We start from the raw sequence: 21563 nt of genomic DNA on the forward strand, positions 1-21563 counted from the left end.
TCTCTAAACTCTCTCTCTAAGCTCCCTAACCCCCCTAAAAGCCTAGGTAAACCCCCTAGCACCCGAAGGAAGCCCCGAGGCTCCCGGAGTCCCGAGAAAAGAGCCTTTCGGCTCGGGAACGCTGCTCCAGCGAAGCTCGGTTTTCGAGAAAAACCCGCTGTAAGTGAGTTGTACCTATCCTATCTTTAGTTTAGCTTATGTTTTAATATAGGAATGTTATTAGGTCCTTAAAATAATTATTTGGGCTATTATTATGAGTTATATTGAGTGTTATTAACGCTTATATAATAATAATAATAATAGTTAGATAATTAATCTGTCGCGGTTATCATTAGACTAAACCCTAGTGGTATCGATACTATGTTTTATCGAAGGAATATCATTTTGAGAGTATCGAAGCGCTGTCCGAGTGCTGAGTCACCACCTAATCAGGTGAGTGCATAGTTACTTTCAACTTACACATAGATATGAAGTATTTTATATAAATTACGTGCTATGTGTGCATATTATCTGAATACTTGCTATCTATGCCAGATGAACGTTGTTATACATGTTTTCAATGATTTAAACTGTATATGTATTTTATATCTACAAAAATATTGGGGTAAAACATGGGTAGATGTAATAGGTGATGTGTGATAAAATGATGAGAGGCCTCGATGTTTTTGTTGATCCAGTCATCTAGCGGAGTATAGATGACGACCACGGACTCTTCTAGACAGTCCAGTGGAACACTAGCAGGCTCGCAACCTGTAGGTGTTGTGAACGATGTGTTCACCGGTGTACTCCATCCCCCACATGGTTGCCTAATAGGACATTTATTGTTGAGGAATCCCCTTAGCAGTAGTTTCCGTCCCGATGATGATCCTTAGGCTAGGTCCCTTATGATAGGTGTTTAGGGACGTAAAGTGAGGATAACGGGAACGGGTAATCGGGTTATTATTGATTGATGAAATTAATAAACTTATTTATTGTGCTCACCATGCTCCCAAGTCTGACCCACTCAGTTTTATGTATTACAGGTAGTGGCGCATGAGCATAGGTGTGATGTTTTGGACGAGGGATTACAGATATAGGTCTGTAGATATGAAATAATGTAGTAAGGCTTATATTGTACTGTTTATACTTTTGATCTGTACGAACATGACATCCCGAGTCTTTTAATGAAATACATTTCTATGGAAATGCTTTTGATAAATCTTTATCATATTATTGTTTTGGGACAAATTCCGCAACCCTTTTATTAAAAGATAACTCTGATTTTGAAATAAAGTATAAACAAAACCGGTCTTTTCTGGCCGTGATTTTGGGGATGTCACAGTGTCGAAGGGTATTAAGGCACTAAAAGAAAACGAAATTGAAATGGAAATCAAAATGAATTAAAAATCAATGGAGAGAACCAAGTATTAGAAGATTAAAAAAAAATCAATGGAGAGAATAAGTATTAGAAGATTAAAAAAGATGGGAGATGGAAAGAATTTGGTTTTCATGAAACCAATTCGATTGAAACTCCAATGAAGCAAATAACAAATAAAAAAAGTTTCCAGGTTTTCATCAGAGATTGAGAGAGGAAGATTAGAAAGAGGAATGATTAGGAAAAAAGAAGAAGTCGCCTAATACAAGGGAAGAAGAGCAACAAGTAAAAGTTTTTTTGCCGAAATATAAGGCTTCAAAACAACTCCATCTGTTTCCTTTTTATCCCAAATTTCAATTTGTTTGAATGGATATGGGATGGAGACTGAGTCAATAGTCATCATTTAAAACTTATATTGACTGAATAGCATAAAGATATTGTACATACTGTATAAGAGGTCGCACCTCTTAAAATTCATCATTTGAGGCTAAATGCTTATTAAGATAGATATATATATATATATATATATATATATATATATATATATATATATATATATATATATATATATATATATATATATATATATATATATATATATAGGGTTAGGATCTGATAGTAACCCAAAAAAATTTAGCAACCGAGATGACTATTCTCTACCGATCATTTCGTTAATGGCACAAACGTCAAACCCATTTACTTGGTCATGAAGCGTTAGCACACGGTGCACGTGCATGGAACGTAATACGGACTCAGGGAATAAACATGTGTGATGAACGTTTATGGAACATCATTTAAATGAGGTTTTCTTTTCTTTTTCATTTACTTTGATTTTTTCTTTTTTTATTATTATTATTATTTTTTATTTTTCGTTAAAAAAATCAAAATTTTTAAATAGATATATGCTCGATTTTAAAGATTTTCTTAAAGTTATTTCCTTTTTTCGTATTTTTTATGTTTTTTTAATATCTTTAGTATATACTTGAAGATAGTAGGATTTTTTCTTCTTTTTATTTTTTGATTTTTTTTAACTAAATATCTGTTTGAGTTTTAATGTTTTAAAAATATTAAAATTTAAAATAAAGAAGATTAAGGATCAAAATATTTTCTATTCGTATCATTTCTTGAATCATTTTATTTTTGAATCATAAAATTTTGAATCATAGTATTTTGAATCATAATGATATTATGCATCATATATTTTTAGATCATATTAATTTAGATCATAATAGATTGAATTAAATAAAGTTTTATTCACTATATTTTTTGAATCATTTAATTTTGAATCATAACAAATATAATAATTATGGATCATTAATTATTTGAATCAAAATATTTTTAGATAATAACAAGTTAAAGATCATAAACATATTAGATCATAATACTTTTGCGTCATAAATATTTTGAATCATCTCTATTTGCATCATATTATTTTCAACATTTTATGTAAAAACTTTTAATCTTTAAAATCAAGTTTTATATCTAAAACACCTTATTTTTTTAAAAATTCTTTACAAAGTCATTAAAATAATGATTAGAAGTATTCCTTAAATTTTGGAGAACTTTTTTCTGGGTTTTTTAATAAATATTAAAAATTAAAAAAATATATATTTTTTTTCAAATTTCATGATTGTACTCATTTTGTAGATTTAAGAACTTTTTTTTCTCAGATTTTTTTTCAAAGAAAAAGAAAAGTTATGCTCGAAAAATTAAGTGGATAAAAATAAAAAACTCACCAACAAATAAGGGTTGGACACCTGTTATGTTGGGGTGGGGGCACGTGTAAGTTCGTGGAGAGGCAACATGTCGAATTTTTATTTTTTTTCTTTTTTATTTTAATATTTTTGATGTTGTCACTTATACCCAATAAAGAATTAACCTTCATCGAATATTATTAAAATCCCGCAATTAATTACGAAAATGTAATATCATCTCGCGAGATTTTGACGATAAATAAAATTAAATCCTAACATTTATTTTTTCAATCTTAAGACCAAAAATTATTCTCACGGTTCCTACCATTTTTTGAGCTCCTAGTTGATCCTATATATATATATATATATATATATATATATATATATATATATATATATATATATATATATATATATATATATATATATATATATATATATATATATATATATTGGATTCGTGGTCCTTTTGGGTTAGTTTCATTGTGAAACTGGTCCCCGATAAATTTGAAAAGACGATTTTGCCCTTTTAATTTGTTTTTTCCATTTACTTAATTATTTTTTTCTTTTATTTAATTTAAATGTTAAATCAAATCAAATGGGACCCATCTGTCTTCTCTCTCTCTCTCTCTCTCTCTCTCTCTCTCTCTCTCTCTCTCTCTCTCTCTCTCTCTCTCTCTCTTCCTTCAGTCATGCCTTCTCGTTTTTCTTCACCACCAGGGAAGAGGTTGTCGGCCACCGGAGCTTCCTTCTCCTTCCTCCTCCGACCGAGCAACACCACCCAAACACCCCTAAAGATCGTCTCCTCCCCCTTCGTGTGTTGCTACTAGCGCCAAAGAAAAAGAACCAAGGAGGGCTCGCCAGAGATCGGTTGCCCCTCCCTTCCTTGAGATTTCTCGACCACCACTGGAGCAAGCTTTGTTCCTTTATTTCTCTAGTGTTTGCTTCTTATTTTTCGAAATCGAATACGCACATCATTTAGTTGTATTTGGTTAACAGAATTTCTAGGTTTTTGAAAGGATTTATGGGTTTCTAATCCTTGTTCAAGAAACAAGATGGACTTGGCTATAGATTCAAACTTATCCCCGACTTCTCCTCTATTGGTATCGTATTGGCTGAATCCACATTGAGGTTGAACAAATGATGAAAGTTTAAGATCGATTTAAGGTCAATTAATTGTGGTAGTGGTAAGAAATCAAATACGCCGTCTCCGATTCAGGGGCCTTCGTTTTTTTTCGAGAGCCCTACATCACCTCCTTGTCGTTGAAATCAAAATTAAATTTCGACTGGCTCTCATTTGGGGATACTGAAATAGGAATTGAAATCTAGAGATAGGGAAGATGAAAAATTGAAACATCGCAAGTCACCACCATCACCATCGATCTGGGTTCCATTTTTACAGGTGTATGCATGTGTGTGTTGAATTTGAACATGAAGTTAATTTCTAGGTTTTGTTAGAGGTGGAAAATCTTTTTATGGGTTATGATAAGGAAGTAATTAGGTATTATTCATAATTCAGATCTTGTTCAAGTAGAAGAACTTGGAGCTTGGGAGTAGTCACGGTGGAGAGAGAGAGAGAGAGAGAGAGAGAGAGAGAGAGAGAGAGAGAGAGAGAGGTGGGTTCTATTCTTATTTTTTTAACTCTTAAAATAAATAAAATAGTATTATATTTAAAAAGAAATGAAATAAAGATGGAAAATAAATACCTCAAGAGTATTACAGTCATTTCACAATTCGGAGGGACCAAAAACACAATGAAACCATGTCAAAAGGATCACGGAGCCAAAAAATTCATGGTTTGGACTAAAACCCCAAAAAAATGCATACCACAGGAACCATTTTTGCAGTTTTGTCAATATTAAATAATCGGAACTTTTATGTTTAAAAAAACTTAAGACTTTTTTGAAACTTTCCTAAAAGTTTGGGACTTTTCTGTAGATTTTCCAAAGTATAAAGATCAAAAACCCATTTTTTGGTACACAATCAAACACCTAATACCTTCATACACATAAACACAAAAAAACCCTAAAGAGATCACTTAATAATCCATCAAATTAGAAGTTTCAGACAGATTATAACTCGAAATCAAGTAGGAAAAAAATAAACCTCTATCAATGTGCATTTAGTCTCCATAAAAAAAAAAAGCTACATTCATTCCCTTCTTTTTGGGGTTTGGGTTAATGATCAAATGCAATGTCCTAATTACCATTCTGCCCTCTTGTGATATACGCTCATCAAATTCTATCCACCTTGCATCAAAACAAACAAATACAAACCAGAAAATTAGCAAATATTACATTCAAATATTTCTTTTTGACCTAATGAACTTAATAAGTATAAGACGTAAAGATTGTTTCTTTTTGTTATAGTTTGAATAGTGTATTGTACAAACAAATATTATTTCGTTTTTTTTACTGAACAAAACCATCCAAATATCAATAAATGACAATTTTACCCTTCTCAAATAAAGTTCTTGCTACCCTCATAAAATCAATTTCACTAACCTTCAAGTAATTAATTACCACACAACCGAGAAACAATTGTTCAGGGTAAAATTTATGAATATTGTGAAAACGTTTTGTTGGAATGTAAGGGTAAAATGGTCATTAGCCACTTTACCCATACATGACTTAACAAATGGAATAAAAAATATATAGATATATGAAAGCCGTAAACATACCATACGGGTGATGCAGGGGCAATTACGTCAATTCAACAGCGAGGGGCACAACCGCAAGGCTAGAGGTATTAGTATCTATCACAAATCAAAAGCATTTTCAACACAAATATATTAAACAAAAAGAGTAATAAACAAATGATTTAATTCATTAAATACCTTCGGGTTCCATTTTAAGCCAATCTTGCCCACAAATCAAAGCTTGTCTTATATCAGGATCAACCGTCCTCAAATGATGATCAACCACTCTCCCACCACTATGGAATGCCAATTCCGGAGTCAAAGTCGACACCGGAATCCCAAGTATATCCCTCGCCATCATCGACAGAATCGGGTACCTTGGAGTATGAACTTTCCACCAATTCAAGATATTAAAATCATGATTCCGTGGAAACACCGGTTCCTCCAAATACTTATCAAGATCCGAAACCCCACTTTGCTGGTTTCCAGTCTCGTTTAAGAACTTATCAAAACCTCTCAACCGATCCCTCACCACATTACCCGTACCCACTAACCCGTTTGACTGAGTCGACTCGGTGTCACCGGAACCCGGTTCACTCGAATACTCATTAAAAAGCTCCCGTACACCCTCGGAAACTTCCCGAATCCGGTCCGGAGCGTCGGAGTCATAAATCTGTTTATAATAATACTCCACCAGCTTCATTTTAAACCTCGGGTCCAATATCGCCGGAATCGCCAATGCCGACCCGCATTTCCCCCAGTATTTGTCAAATTTGCCCTTCATTTTTTCGGCTAGTGAACGGATGAAATCATCTGGGGATTTACAGTAATCGATTAGTTGGATATGAACATCGCAAATCTCCGGGAAGTATATGTTTGCGGTTGGGTAGTTGGATTGTGAAAAGACGAATGTAACCTCGACAAGAAGCTTCATAAGTGAAGTAACGGAAACCACCCAATTCCATTCCTGATCCGATAAAAACATGGTGTAGTTTTGATCGTGTTCTTGGAGTAAATAAAACGCGCTACGGTGTTCAATCGCGGATTCCAGCATAAAATATGTTGAGTTCCATCGTATCGAATTATCAAGAAATAAAGATTTTGAGGTGTTGACCGAAGCCTGTTGACCAAATTCGTTGAACTTTTCTTGAATTGACATCGCGCTTTTCACGTATCGGATGCTTTCACGGATCTTTTCTGTCATGGGTTTTAGTGATTCCATTGTGTCTTTCATGAGGGATTTTATAAGATGTGAGGAGCATCTTATATCGAACAATTCCCCGTTTTTTAAAACGGGTCGGTTTTGGGAAAACCATTCTTTTATATGATTGTAAGAGGAGAAATCATCGAGAGTCAACGAGAATAATTTCCGGTCAACGTCCCAATCGATTAAACATTTTATGATTAAATCAGATAACGAGTCTTCTGTTTGTGAAGATTCCAAAGTTAGAAAATTTAGAATCTTTTTCTGCAGCTTCCATTGATCATCGATGTAATTCGCTGTTAAGCTTACGTATTCGGTGTTTTCCGGCGACCACCACATTCCGGCGGAAACACTGATTCTCCCGGGGAGATTCCGGAGGATTTCAAACACTTTTTGTCGTTCTTTCGCGTAAATTGTTAAACAATCGGATTCAATTACACTCGTTGTGATAACTTCAAACATGGGTTGAAGATTTTTAACAAAAATCTTGAATCCAACATGCTCAACCATGGTAGGGGGGTAATCATGGAGCATGATCATACGGGCTAAGTCAAACCGGCTTCTTTCTTGGTCAAACTTGACACTTCCAAGGTTGACTGTTTCTTCCATCTTTGGTTCTTGGTCAAACTTGTATGCAATTGGGATTGGGTTGTCGTCTTTTCTTTGTATGTCTTCATAGTTGACATTTGCAATGCTGACTGTATCATCTTTTCTTTTTCTTTTTGCAGCGAGTATTTGTGACACATCAAAATTGGATCTTTTTAAACATCGCATTAAATGGTTTCTTAAATGAGTGGTGCCACTGTTGCTTGATCCACTTAGTTTTTTTTGACAGTGTACACAAACTGCATAACATGCATCTGCTTTTCTCACCCTTTCAAAGTGGTTCCATACAACAGATGTTAATCTTTTTGGTTTTTTGGCAGGTGTTTCAGCTTGTATTTCCATTGTATAAACTTGATGGAAACCTATTTGATTGAAAAAAATATATAAAGGGATGTCGTCAGTTTATAAGAACTAAAGGTGCTCTAATCTCAAAATACACACAAGAATCGAGAAAATTAAAGTTGACATTCAATATGTATTATAGACTGTTCTTGAAAATCATGGTGAACAGCCTAAAACGAAGCTTTCCAGAAATGAATGGTAACCGTATTCAGTTTTTAGTATTTTTTTTTATAAAGTTTCATGTGCGTTTTACTGAAATTGATGATCCATGAGGTCATTTCGCATCTGAAGTCAAGGTGGGTAGGATAATGAACAGAAAGTATTTGACTTTCAAGCATGATTACAAGAGAAAAACACACTAAAAATGCGAAAAATAATCATATATGATGACATCAATTGTTCTTAATTCAATGTTAGTTGCATGATCTTGCAGCATCAAAGAATTACAAAGCAGAAACAATCAATAACACCATCTTCCAAACCCTTAATTTCTTCGGCCCCTTTCAAATAGATATTTCCACCTCTAAGATTCAGATATACTTCGATTTTGTAACACAAGTATACTACTTCTCAAACGCAAGAGTGACCCTGATTTCAGTTTTTGCATAGTTAGGCACGATACTATTATATATTATTCTATTTATAGTACTTAGTTTTGAAGAATTATCGTATGTGTTGACGAAAATATCGAAATTCATATGAATCGAAATTCAAAAGCGTAGCTACTCCTATGAAGAATTGGTACTTTCTAAACTAACGAAATTCTCGATGATCGCATCAATACACACAAGACCACAAAAAACAAACATCCAAAGTTGCAGATTCTTGTAGGATGAAAGCAATAGCTCGACATCAGTTATCAAAAATAAGAAAAAAGGTAAACACGGGTGTATTAACCATGAAGAAATAAAGAAGAGAGATTCGCACCTTTTTGCAGCGGGTTTGTTTTTGTATGTTTTAAATGTTCTCGGTGTTCGTGTATCCCAGAGTCCGATTGGATGATCCGGGAAGATTATGTAGGGTTAGGGTTCGTTTTGTCCATGGGGTTGAAAGGAATTGGAAAGAGGATCTGGATGCGACTGAGAACCCGAAGAAAACCCCCGATTTGGGAGGTGGATGAGATCGAATTGGGTCGTGATTTGGGTTTTGTTTGGTGGGTTAGGTTTCTGGTTTCCCGAATCTTTTGGGATGGGGTGTAATGGGTTTGCGGTTGTGATTGCTGGATAGTGGATCCTATTCCGGGGTATGTGCCAAGTTTTTTTTTCCCTTTTTTTTATTTTTTTTTATTTTTTTTATGGTGGAGGATTTCTCATAAAAGTCATTAGAATAAGATCCCTATAATTACACTTCTTTAAAATTGAATTCAATAAATATTTTCTTGGTTAATATAACAAATAGTTTGGTGTGTTTTAAAATAAATTTGGTAATAACGATCATGAAATGTATTCATTATACGGGTGTTGTTAAACACACCCAAAAAATTAGGTCAAAACCACATTATTAATTAAGTCAAAACCACCTTACCTAAAACCTAAAGGGAAAATGACTTATTAAGGTAACTAACTATTTCAATTGTTCATATATAGGTAATGTTCTTTTTTTTGTACATATTAAGGTAACTAACTTGTTTTGTTTGTTCACATTTAGGTAATATGACCGGCTATCACCTGTTTTTGCTTATGTGGCATCCACCTGGCATTACGTGGCATGGTGCATATATGGGAAAATGACTTATTAAGGTAACTAACTATTTCAATTGTCCATATATAGGTAATGTTCTTTTTTTTATACACATTAAGGTAACTAACTTGTTTTGTTTGTTCACATTTAGGTAATATGACCGACTATCACATGTTTTTGCTTATGTGACATCCACCTGGCATATGACTTGAATACGTTACACCTACGTGGCATCCATCTGACATATGACTTGTTTTGTTTCTTCTTCCTCATCTTATTCTTCAAAACAACAAGATGAATTTCAAGCTGATCATCCATGTGATTGCGGTTTACCATCTCGTGTGAAGATTTCAAGAACTCCTGACAACCATTGAAGAAAATTTAGAGTTCGTTAAAACTCGATGGTAAATCAATATTGTTGAATATGTTGCAGGAGTTCTTGAAATCTTCACACGAGATGGTAAACCGCAATCGATAATCAGCTTGAAATTCATCTTGTCATTTTGAAGAATAAGATGAGGAAGAAGAAGCCATCATCGATCGATCTAGGGTTTAGAATTAGGGGTGGAATCGTATGACACAGTTATAGTGTAATCGAATGAAGACAAAATATGCACCATGCCACGTAGGTGTAACGTATTCAAGTCATATGCCAGGTGGATGTCACATAAGCAAAAACATGTGATAGTCGGTCATATTACCTAAATGTGAACAAACAAAACAAGTTAGTTACCTTAATGTGTATAAAAAAAAAGAACATTACCTATATATGGACAATTTAAATAGTTAGTTACCTTAATAAGTCATTTTCCCATATATGCACCATGCCACGTAATGCCAGGTGGATGCCACATAAGCAAAAACAGGTGATAGCCGGTCATATTACCTAAATGTGAACAAACAAAACAAGTTAGTTACCTTAATGTGTACAAAAAAAAGAACATTACCTATATATGGACAATTGAAATAGTTAGTTACCTTAATAAGTCATTTTCCCAAACCTAAATTGAGATGATGTTTTTAACCAATAAGTGACATTTACAGTTAACATTACCCCACCATATTCTTTATATTCTTTTTTATTTAAAAAAAATTACTTTCATTCCTTATTAATATATTATTAATATATTGATATTCCAATTTTTTCAAGCACAAATATACACACGAATAATCATTGTGGTTTGGGTAATTTACGAGTTTGATCGCTAACTTTTTTTCTTAACTCGGACGGTCACTATTACATCTTTTTGTTGCGCGGTTAGTCCGACCTTAAAAGACTGTTATGCTCTTATTAATTATTTTAATTAATTTTTTATTTACAAATTATTTATAATTTGTAAAAGATAATAACACTCTATACCCCTTCCACTTATCTTCATGTGAAATTGACCAACCATTCCATTGCAAAAGTAATAACTATACTTATATTTATGGTTCTTTAAATTATCCTACATTTACAATAAATATTATATCTTTATTTCAGTAGGTGTAAATGAATACCACTACCATCAAATCAAACTAATATAATTATATTTACATTTACGATCCTTTAACTTATCATGCATTTACAATAGGTAGTAGATACTCTATCTTTATTTTAGTGTGGTGTAAATGAATACAACTATAATCAAATCAAAATAATATAATTATATTTATATTTATGGTCCTTTAACTTATATTATATTTACAATAAATACATTATCTTTATTTTAGTGCGGTGTAAATGAATACTACTACGACAGTAAATGAAAATGATAATTTTATTTATTATAGTTGTGAAAAAAATATCATATTATGTTTTTTCTTGTTCGTTTAATTGTTCGTGATCGTTATTTATCGTTTAAGGTTAAATGAACTAATATGAATAAATCTATATTCATGTTCGTTAGGTTTGTTAACCGGTTGATATCGTTAATATTAAAATTTAAAGAAAATTTTAAAGTTAGAAATATTATATTAAAATTCATATAATAAAATTAAGATATTGTACAAAATAAAATTGGTATATTATATGGCAATTTCAATATTCAATAGTTGAATGTGTAAATTAAAAGTTAAATATATATTAAAGGGTTTTTTTACGAGACTATGACCATTATACAAGTTTTTTTAATTATTTTTGACGAAAGTGTTTATATATGCACAATTTATATATAAAATATATATATATATATATATAATATATAATATATATATATATATATATATATATATATATATATATATATATATATATATATATATTATATATATATATATATATATATATATATATATATATATATATATATATATATATATATATATATATATATACAACGAGGTTCATGTGAAAAAAAAAACGAAGAAGTGAAAATGCAAGAACCAATAAAAATTGGACACATGTATGTGATTTATATTTTTATTTTTGAATTATATAAAAGTATTGATTAAAAATATAAGGGCAATAAAGTAATTATATATAGGGAAATGTAATCGTGGGTAGTAACTAGTAACTGGATTAAAGATTTTGAATTTCAAATTTCTGGATAATGGCTTTTGAATGTCAAAGAACTTTAGTAACTTCCCAAATCCTGGAGCGTGAATATAATCTGAATATACGACGAGAACAAAGAAGTTGTTTTATTTGGAGGTATGTTAATATTTTCGAATTAGATGTTTGCGTTTAAAGCGATCTTGGATGCTAGTTCAAGTAGGAAAAGGGTTAATACGCAAAGGAAAAAAAAGAAGGTTTTGCAAATGGAATCTGAAGGAAATGTTAATCGGAACTTAAACTTTGTTGATAACCCAATTGAAATTGAAGATGACGAAGAATCGGATGACGATTATTCAGTTGATCATTTACTTTTCCAGAAAAAGTTAATCGATGAAGGTTTGTGGTTTATACAAAACATTGTAGTTTTTTTGATCAAAACTTTGTGGTTTTAAATTTATATTTTGTATCAGATATGAAGAAGACAATTGAGATACATTCAAGTGGTTCTGTGAAGATTGAGAAAGATGACGAAGAAATTCCAGATGACTTTTTTGTGTCAGATATAAAAAATCCAATTGAGATACATTCTAGTGGGTCTTCAAAGATTAAGAAAGATGATGAAGAAATTTCTGATTCTGTTTTGTATAATATACATAGTCAGGGGGGAAATTTTGATGAAGGTATGTGGTTGAGAAATAAGTTTTTACATTTAATTTTAAATAAATTTAAGTTGTTTTATATGTATAACTATTGTCAGATCTGAAGAATACAGTTGAAATACATTCGAGTAATTCTTTGAAGATTAAGAAAGATGGACATCAGATTAAGAAGTCAATGTCTAAAGTAAAAAAAAAAAAAAAAAAAAAAAAAAAAAAGTGTATACGGTAATATACATTCATTAACATTTGAAGGTCCCGGTTACATATATTTTATTATTGTATTTTTTGGTTATGTTTTGTAGGTGAAAATGATTTTTCAAGTGATTCTGATTATGAAGATGCGAGTATTAAGGGTTTTAAGAAGTTCATAGTCAAATCTGATAGAAAAGTTATAAAAAAAAAGCTGGTAAATCTGGGAATGTGAAATCTTTGTATGCTCGCGTGTCGCTTAATTCTCTTTATGGGGCTGTCAATTCTATGAATCAGATCCAAAAAGACTGTGTAAGAAGAATAGGATTTGGGTCATTGCTTGATATGAAGACTCAAAGTATACCAACAAAATTATGTTACTTTGTTGTGGATTCTTTTGATCATGAGGAGATGGTGATTAAGAGTAATGTTGGAAATATTGTTGTAACAAGAGAAGAGGTGAATAAGGTTCTAGGTTTGCCTTTGGGTGTTGAGCAGATAAGTTGTCTAGGTGTTCGTGGCAATGAGGATTGGTTTGAAATGTGGAAAGATCAATTTAAAAAACCATTGTCATTAGTAGTTCCTTCTGATTTGGTGGTTAAGATAGTAGAGAGAAGTGAAGCTGATATGGTTTTCATTGCAAATTTCATAATTCTGGTTTGTACATGTTTTGGATCATGTACCAAACAAGGAGGATGTAATATGAAAGTACTTCCTTATTTGTCTTGTTCATCTAAGTTAGATAAAATTGATTGGTGTTCATATATATTGAACTGTGTGAAGGAGGAGAAATTGATATGGAGCAAGAATGACATAAAATCATTTTTTAATGGACCATGTGAATTTCTGACGATATATGATATTAAATTATTTGTTTAGTATATATAATAATAAATACAAATAACATGTTTGTTTGTAATTAAAATTGTATTGTGTAGTTGCTTTATGTTGACAGGATTAAATGTAAGGAAATGTCAATTGTGAGAAGATATCCTGTAATTAATTTCTGGACATCAGAACAACTTAAATTTAGAGAAAGCAAGGAATTGGCCAATGGAGGTTTCGGTAATGGAGTTGATGCTGAAAAGGGTGATGAAGAACTTGAAAGTGGATACATATTAGTAAGTTTGAGTAATTGTATTTTTTTTATTAAAAAATTTAAAATTGCAAACGTCTTATTAATGTATTGTAACTATATTTACAGGATATTCAGTCAGATATTCAGTGGGCTGTGTCTGACTTGTCCAAGAAAGTGGAAATGGCATTGCAAAAGCATGCAAATCATCAAATATTTCATTTTTATAAGGGGAAATTAGAACAACTTGTTTTTGATATTTCAAAATTCCAACAGAGTGATTTTAAGAATCATTCAAGGTCTGACTCATTATCAAGGAAAATTACTTTTGAGGATAAGTCTTTCACAAATAAGGAAATGGGGAAAGGGTTTTACAGAAAAAATAATGGGCGTTTGTATGGTGAGAACGATGAAAGAAACAACTTTATGAATGAAGATGTACCATCATTTGATTTAGGAATAGAATCTGAGATGTGTACCCCAAAAAAGGATTGTTTGAGTTCGGGTATTGAAATTCAAGATAAATCAAAGTCTTCAGTGGTATTTGAATCGCCAGTGAATTTAGTCGGTAACAAAGTGGATGTTCCAAGTTATTTGAGTAAAAGAGTTGAAAGTGAACCGGATAAAAAATCAAGGCCAAAGAGAAACCAAATGTTACCACCGGTGAGAAGGTCTCCTTTTGTTATTCGTGCTGTTGATATTGAATCAAATTTAACGAGGGAGGAGAATATCATATCAAATTGGGTATTCAGTTTATGCCAAGATCCAATGTAATGTTTAGACTATATTAATAAATGTTATTATTAAATTGTCATGTGTTAATATTTATATTGTAATTTTGTAGGGACAACTTATTTCAAAGCATATCAGGTCAACATGGAGAATGCCATATGTTTGAGAGTTTATACCCGCATGAACATCTTTTTTCTGGTACAATTGATTGCTTTGTCGATGTTTTAAACTATGATGAGAGAGTAAGAAATATGGACACTCCTTCATGTTTCTTTTTCAAGACGTCTGTTTTGGTAAACCTCATATTCTTTTTAATTTTATTACTTATTTGGATATAACATTGATAGTTAGTGTTTTCTGAATATGTAGGATCCTTCATTTATGCACATAAAAGGATCAAAAACTGAACAAGATTACCAAATATTCAAAGAGAATGTTGTTCACTGTTTGGGTGTATCTCAAGATAGAAGAAGGTTGAAAGGAATTGATATGGTAATGTTGTAATATGTTATTTATTTATTTATTTCAAAGAATAAAGGGTATTAGTGAAATTATGATATTGATTTCCAGGTTTTTTTTCCTGCACGTTCAAACAATCACTATTTTGTGTTTGTTTATGACTTTAAGAATCGCAAAGCTGTGATTTTGGACAACATATTGTACAGTTTTTCCAACGAAGCATATCCAGATCTTATGCTTAATTTGGTAAGTGATTTTGTATTTGATTAAATTTTAATTTTACTATAATGGATTTGTGTTATATTTTTTGAAAAGTGAAAATAATTTTATATATCAATGCAGAAATATATGTTTGGAAGGTATCTACAAGAAATAAATCATAATATGGCGTTTGCGGTTCAATATGAGATTGATTTTGTAGATCAATATATGACTTGGAAAACAAGAGGTAACTCTAATGATTGCGGTATTTTTTTAATGAGGCATATGGAAACGTATAAAGGAGGTCCGTTAGCACAATGGTGTTGTGGTTTAAAAAGGGAAGGTGTTGAACAGTTACTTCAAATAAGGAATCTCCGAAGGAGGTATTGTTTGAAAATACTGTTGAGTGAGGTGAACATAATGAAGCCTAAAGTTGTTAATCTAATTAATCAATATCAAAGGATGCCTGCTAATGATAGGCGGATTATGTATCATGAGGCTATTATTAACATAGGATCTCGTCTCTCAGCATTTGGTCCATGAAAAGGTGTAATGGTTGTTAAATTAGTAATCTGCAGTGGTAGGTTGTAGAAGTGATTGTGTTTAGTATTATGCAGTAGCAGTGTTTTGTGTTATTATTTAGTTTTAGTTAGGTATGCTATAAGTGTTTGGTAGATAATATAATGTTATCTTTTACTGTTAGATGTGAATTGATGAAATGTAAGACATGTTTTAAAGTCGATGTGTTAATGATGTTTTGTTAAATTGTATAGTTATGTGTTAAAGCTACAAGTTGTTTCATTTGTAATGGTGAGAAGTAGGGATGAGCATTTGCATCGGGGAACCGGTCGGAACCGGTAATTTAACCAGAACCGAATAGAACCGTTCGGGATGGACCGAGACGATTTTATTGTGGATTTTTGGAACCGGGAATTGGTATTAATTGGCGGTCCGGTTCGGTTCATATTTTCCACCAAGTTCGGTCGGCTCCGGTTCGTGCCGGTTACGGCCGGGCTGGGTCACAAGTATTGTTATATATATATATATATATATATATATATATATATATATATATATATAAGTGAAAGGAGAACAATTCGTGAATAGTTATTAAATTAGTTTTGTAAATATTTTTAAGAATGGTTAATATGTAAGTGAAAGGAGAACAATTCGTGAATAGTTAGTTGATGAATTGAAAATGTCTTAACATATATTTCGGATGTTGTGTGGGTTATGTATGTCTAAAAGATAATCAAAAATATACATAATGGAGAGTTTACATGAAAAAAAGTTTAAGAATAAAGAAAAGAGATTGTGTAAGTTATGTAAAATATTAATGGATCATGATTCTAGGAATTGTCCATATGACAAAAGAGTTGCACAGAGGAGTTGCTATGAAGAATTTGAAGGAAAGAGATTTTGTAAGTTCTGCAAAATAGTTGGTTTTCATGATATAAGAATTTGTCCTTATGACAAATTACATTAAAATTTATTTTTTATTATTACAATAAGTTTTGGATTTCTTTTAATTTTTATATATTTGTTTTCCAATAAGGTATGGGTTGTAGGTGTAATTGAAATAAGATTTTATATTATGTTTTAATGATGTTTTTTATATGATTTTTATGAAATAATCGGATTGCTTTTAATTTTTATATATTTGATGTTATTATAATAAGTTTTGTATTGATGTTACAGTATGTTAATATGCCGTTTTGGTTTTGAATGCTCGTTATATATATATATATATATATATATATATATATATATATATATATATATATATATATATATATATATATATATATATATATATATATATATATATATATATATATATATATAAATACGTTTCATACGTAACAAACATTCAGATAAATTTAAGAAACATTACAAAGTTTTAACCCTAATATTAGTAACATAAAGCATAAGTACATACAATTAAAAAATAAAATGAAGTTATTTATTGTTGTTTTTTGAAAGGCTTAAGGAATTTGGAACGATTTATCGGACAGTTTCTTCTATCATGGTTGACTAATTGCTTGCATCCATTGCATATACGTTTTGCTCAAAGAGATTTAGCTATTGCTTTTTCTGCTGCACTTTTGATTCTATTTCTCTTTCCACTTCCTTTTGTTTTTATCCCACTAGGTACTTTGATTTTAATATCATCTGCAATATGAAGTCCAATGACATTTTCAACAACTTCTTTTATTGGATTTGAACTTGGTTTAGATGCAACATTCTTTCCACAATTTACACTTAATTCTTGAAGAGCATTCACCAATTCTTGTAATGTTTCCTTGTCATGAACAACCGTATCAATGCATTTCTCATAATATGAAAAAGCATCTCGCAGGAGATTAGAAATATTTGTATTGCACACTTGCCATCTGTGGTTTACCTTTTGAAAAGCAACATCCAATATGTTCTTTTTCCATCGATCCAAAATGTATTTCTGGGGTATCTCGAATATGTTATAATCTATTAGAACTCTAAAAGCATGACTACATAGTATTCCAAAAAATTGGAAATGCAAACATGCACAGTCAATTGTTTGTTCATGTGCATTGAAAGATACCTGAAAGATAATCAAAATATTTGATTAAACAAATATTAAGATAGAACTTAAAATAATTGTAAATAAATATCATCAACAAATAGAATTAAAATTAACCTTAAATTCGGGTCTTTTGCCTGACTTAACTTCCTTGTAAACGATTGTGCATTCTTGAAAGCCATTAACTATGATAGAAGTCTTTTGAAAACACTGATAAAATGCCTTTTTAATCTGTTTCTGGACTTTAAGGAATGCTTCTCGTGTGTAGACTAATGAAGCATGTTTTTCAATCTTCAAAGGATCAGGAGCAAATAAAAGTTGGGGAGAAGTATCTCTTGATGCAATATCCAATCTTTTTTGCTCATGACGTTGCTTTGAAAGTGCAGTGTCAAACTTGAACATAAAGTTTACAAGTAAGTTTGTTGCACTGGAGAAAACATTGAAAAATGAATTTGAACTTTCAGACCGAGATGTAGTTTTCATAAGGCCACACATAGGTATATCTCTAAAGTATGAAGGAATCCACTTGTGTCTCTTGTTGAACATATCATCTAACCATTTATTTTCCCTCAGATCAAATTCATCCAACATCATATCCCACTGACACTCAAATTCTGATGGTTCAATATTCATACTCCAAACTAGTTGATTTATGCGTTTCTTGAAATCTGAATTTGAAACTACATTGGGATCAATCTGTCATTTAAAATGTGTGGATATTATTATTTTTACATAAGATATATAAAATTTAATGAATAAACTAATATATTACCTTTGAAGGCATTTTTGACATTATGTGCCACATACATAATCTGTGTGTACATCCTTGAAGCTCCTTTGATATAGAAGAAGTTAAAGCTGGATCCATATCTGTCAAAATCATGGTTGGTTTTTTTTTATGTGCTGATAGAAAATCTTTTAATAACCAGGAGTATGACTCAATTGTTTCATCTGATATTAGTCCTGCTCCAACATTGATTGTCTTCTCATGGTTGTTAATAGCAGTGAAAGGAACAAATATCATATTGTACCTGAAATTTTTAAAAAATTATATAAATAAATATATACTATATTTTATTATATATAATCATACCTGTTTGTTCTGTACGTTGCATCCATTGAAATAACATCTGAAAACTTAGAGTAGTTTTCTTTTCCTGTTTCATCAACCCAAAACATAGCACTTAGTTCCTCATCATTTAACTTGTATTCAAAATGGAAATTTGGATAATTATCCCTGCGAATTATCAACTGGTCTACAACACATTGAGCATCATTGGGTCCAACAATATTGGTATAATCTCTCCAAAAATTCTTGAAATCATTCTTTGTTGCTGGCAAATGATCATATCCTCCTTTTAATGATGCCCGTATCTTGTGTGCTTTAGTTGCACCAATGTTGAGAGTTGAAGCTTTGAAAATAAGTTCTTGATCAGAAATACTAAGTCTATGATTATGAGAACAAAGACTTTCTTCATTAAATTCAGTAAGTGGATGGTTGTGTGCTTCTTCAAATGCATATACAGTAATAGTATTTGTTTTATAATTTCTGTCAAAACCAATCATCGCCATACATCCTGTAACTTTTGAATATGATTTTCTTTCCTGCTTTTTCAGTCGTTTGGATGTAAGAGTATCAATGGATTTTTTTTCTTGGTTGTCCATATCTGTTGCATCTTACATGTTTTTTTCTTAGACTGTAGTCACCATATGTAGTTGTGGATCCTAATCTAATTCCAAAACCAGCAGCTTTTCCATATGTTCGATACATTTCAATTCCTTCATCTACAGTTGACACAGTTTCTCCTTTTTTAGGAATCAAATCTGCGGGAACATTTGGATGATACAGTTCTTCTTTATCTATGGTTGATTTTCCTGTCAAAATTTCAAAAAGCTATATATTGTTGTATGTATATATATATATATATATATATATATATATATATATATATATATATATATATATAGATATATATTTAAAATAAAGTATGAAAACTTGCCCTTATAATTTTTGTTTATTGTTGATTGTGAAGTCCCAATTGCAGAATCATTGAAAGATACAGTTGCTTCATGGAAAAATAAAAAGAACATAAGGATTTAAAAGATTGCGTAATCATGTATTTCAATTGATAGTATATTCTTTTAAAATCAATCAATAATATATAATAAAATAATGGTTGAAATCTTACCTTTATCACCTTCGGTGTGTTGAATTAATGTTGATTTGGATATTTCAATAGCTGAATCATTGAAAGATGCACTTGCTTCATGGAACAAAAAAAAATAGATAATGATTTAAAAGATTGCGTAATCATCTATTTCAATAGTTAGTATATTCTTTTAAAATCAATCAATAATATATAGTAAAATAATGGTTGAAAAGTTGCCTGTATCACCTTTGGTATATTCAATTAATGATGATTCTGAAATTTCAATAGCTGAACATCGGAACGATTTATGCCCTTCATGATTAAAATCATAAGAAGATGACTTTTCAAATTCGTGCGTAGACATCTTTTCAAATGGTAATTAAATGTTTTTAAAATCAACGATTATCTTTTTCAATCTATGAATAATTGTTAGAAGAAAAAGCAATTGAGTTAAATGCGTAAAGATTAATGTGTTCATACAAGAAGTTATCGCTAAAGCAGTTAACGCACACGGTTTAGTAATTTGTAAACTGATTCAATTCCTTTTTCAATAAATTACTTATATACCCTTTTTAAATAATTTAAATTAACAAAAATTTATAAAACATAACTAATGATGTGTAGCATTCCTATTGGTTCTCGCGTTTTCACATATTCTTTGCGTTTTCGCATGAGCCTTCCCCTATATATATATATATATATATATATATATATATATATATATATATATGAAGAAATAATTCAAATTAATATATTGATTTTAAGTTAATAGTTATAAACCTAAAGTGTATTAGCTGAAATTTTTATTGGAACTTTTATAAGCTTAAGGGGTGTAACTGAAAAAGTTTGTTATATTTAAAGAATTCATAGATGGTTTTTAAATAATATAGAGTTTGAAAGTATTAATAATACAATCCATGTGAATATAATAAATAATATGCCAAAGTAACAAGTATCAATAATAAAACGGTCAATCTTTTTTTTTTTATTCGTAAAATTAAAATTGAATTCGTACATTACACGAATACTAAATACTATAACCTAAAGGGGGTTGAAGTGTAAATATGATATAATTCCAATTGTTAAAATGATTTTAATCGGTTTGCTATAGTCAACACTCTCCCATCAAATTGAGTTAGTACAAGTCAAAATCATTTTGACTTTTAAAATGGTATTTAATGGGTGCATATAGAATCCCCCTTCATTGAAATGTGATAGGAAAAACTGTAGTAAAATTCTTACGTATTAAGTTCTTATACTTTTTATAATCGATTTAGTTCCTATATTTTCTTTATTCAATTAAATCCCAAAAACCGATAATCGTATTCAATTTAACCTGTTTATCGGTCAATAGGTCATCCAACTTTCAAAATTTATATTTTTTGCCCATATTTCAAAATTAATTACAATTTTGGTCCAAAATTTATACTTTTTGCTCAGATTTTAAATTTTAATACAAATTTGATCCAAAATTTATCCTTTTGGCCCAAGTTTTAGAATTATATTATTAATTCATCCTAACTTTAGTTTTTTTACAAATGGAT

The 21563-nt window shown here is 30.7% G+C and overlaps 1 protein-coding gene across 1 annotated transcript; it reads right to left on the minus strand.

Moving 5' to 3' along the window:
* Nucleotides 1-5063: 5063 nt before the first annotated feature.
* LOC145004784 (zinc finger BED domain-containing protein RICESLEEPER 1-like) lies at nt 5064-9038 on the minus strand. The gene is made up of 4 exons (XM_078963774.1): nt 8766-9038; nt 5885-7858; nt 5729-5803; nt 5064-5297 (listed from the first exon to the last, which is right to left on the minus strand). The coding sequence occupies exons 2-3, from the start codon at nt 7836-7838 to the stop codon at nt 5751-5753; spliced, it is 2007 nt and encodes a 668-aa protein (XP_078819900.1). The 5' UTR covers nt 7839-7858; nt 8766-9038; the 3' UTR covers nt 5064-5297; nt 5729-5750.
* Between the last annotated feature and the right edge of the window lie 12525 nt (nt 9039-21563).

This window comes from Lactuca saligna, chromosome 7 (assembly GCF_052625555.1).
Source record: "Lactuca saligna cultivar CGN05327 chromosome 7, ASM5262555v1, whole genome shotgun sequence".
NCBI classification, from domain to species: Eukaryota; Viridiplantae; Streptophyta; class Magnoliopsida; order Asterales; family Asteraceae; genus Lactuca; species Lactuca saligna.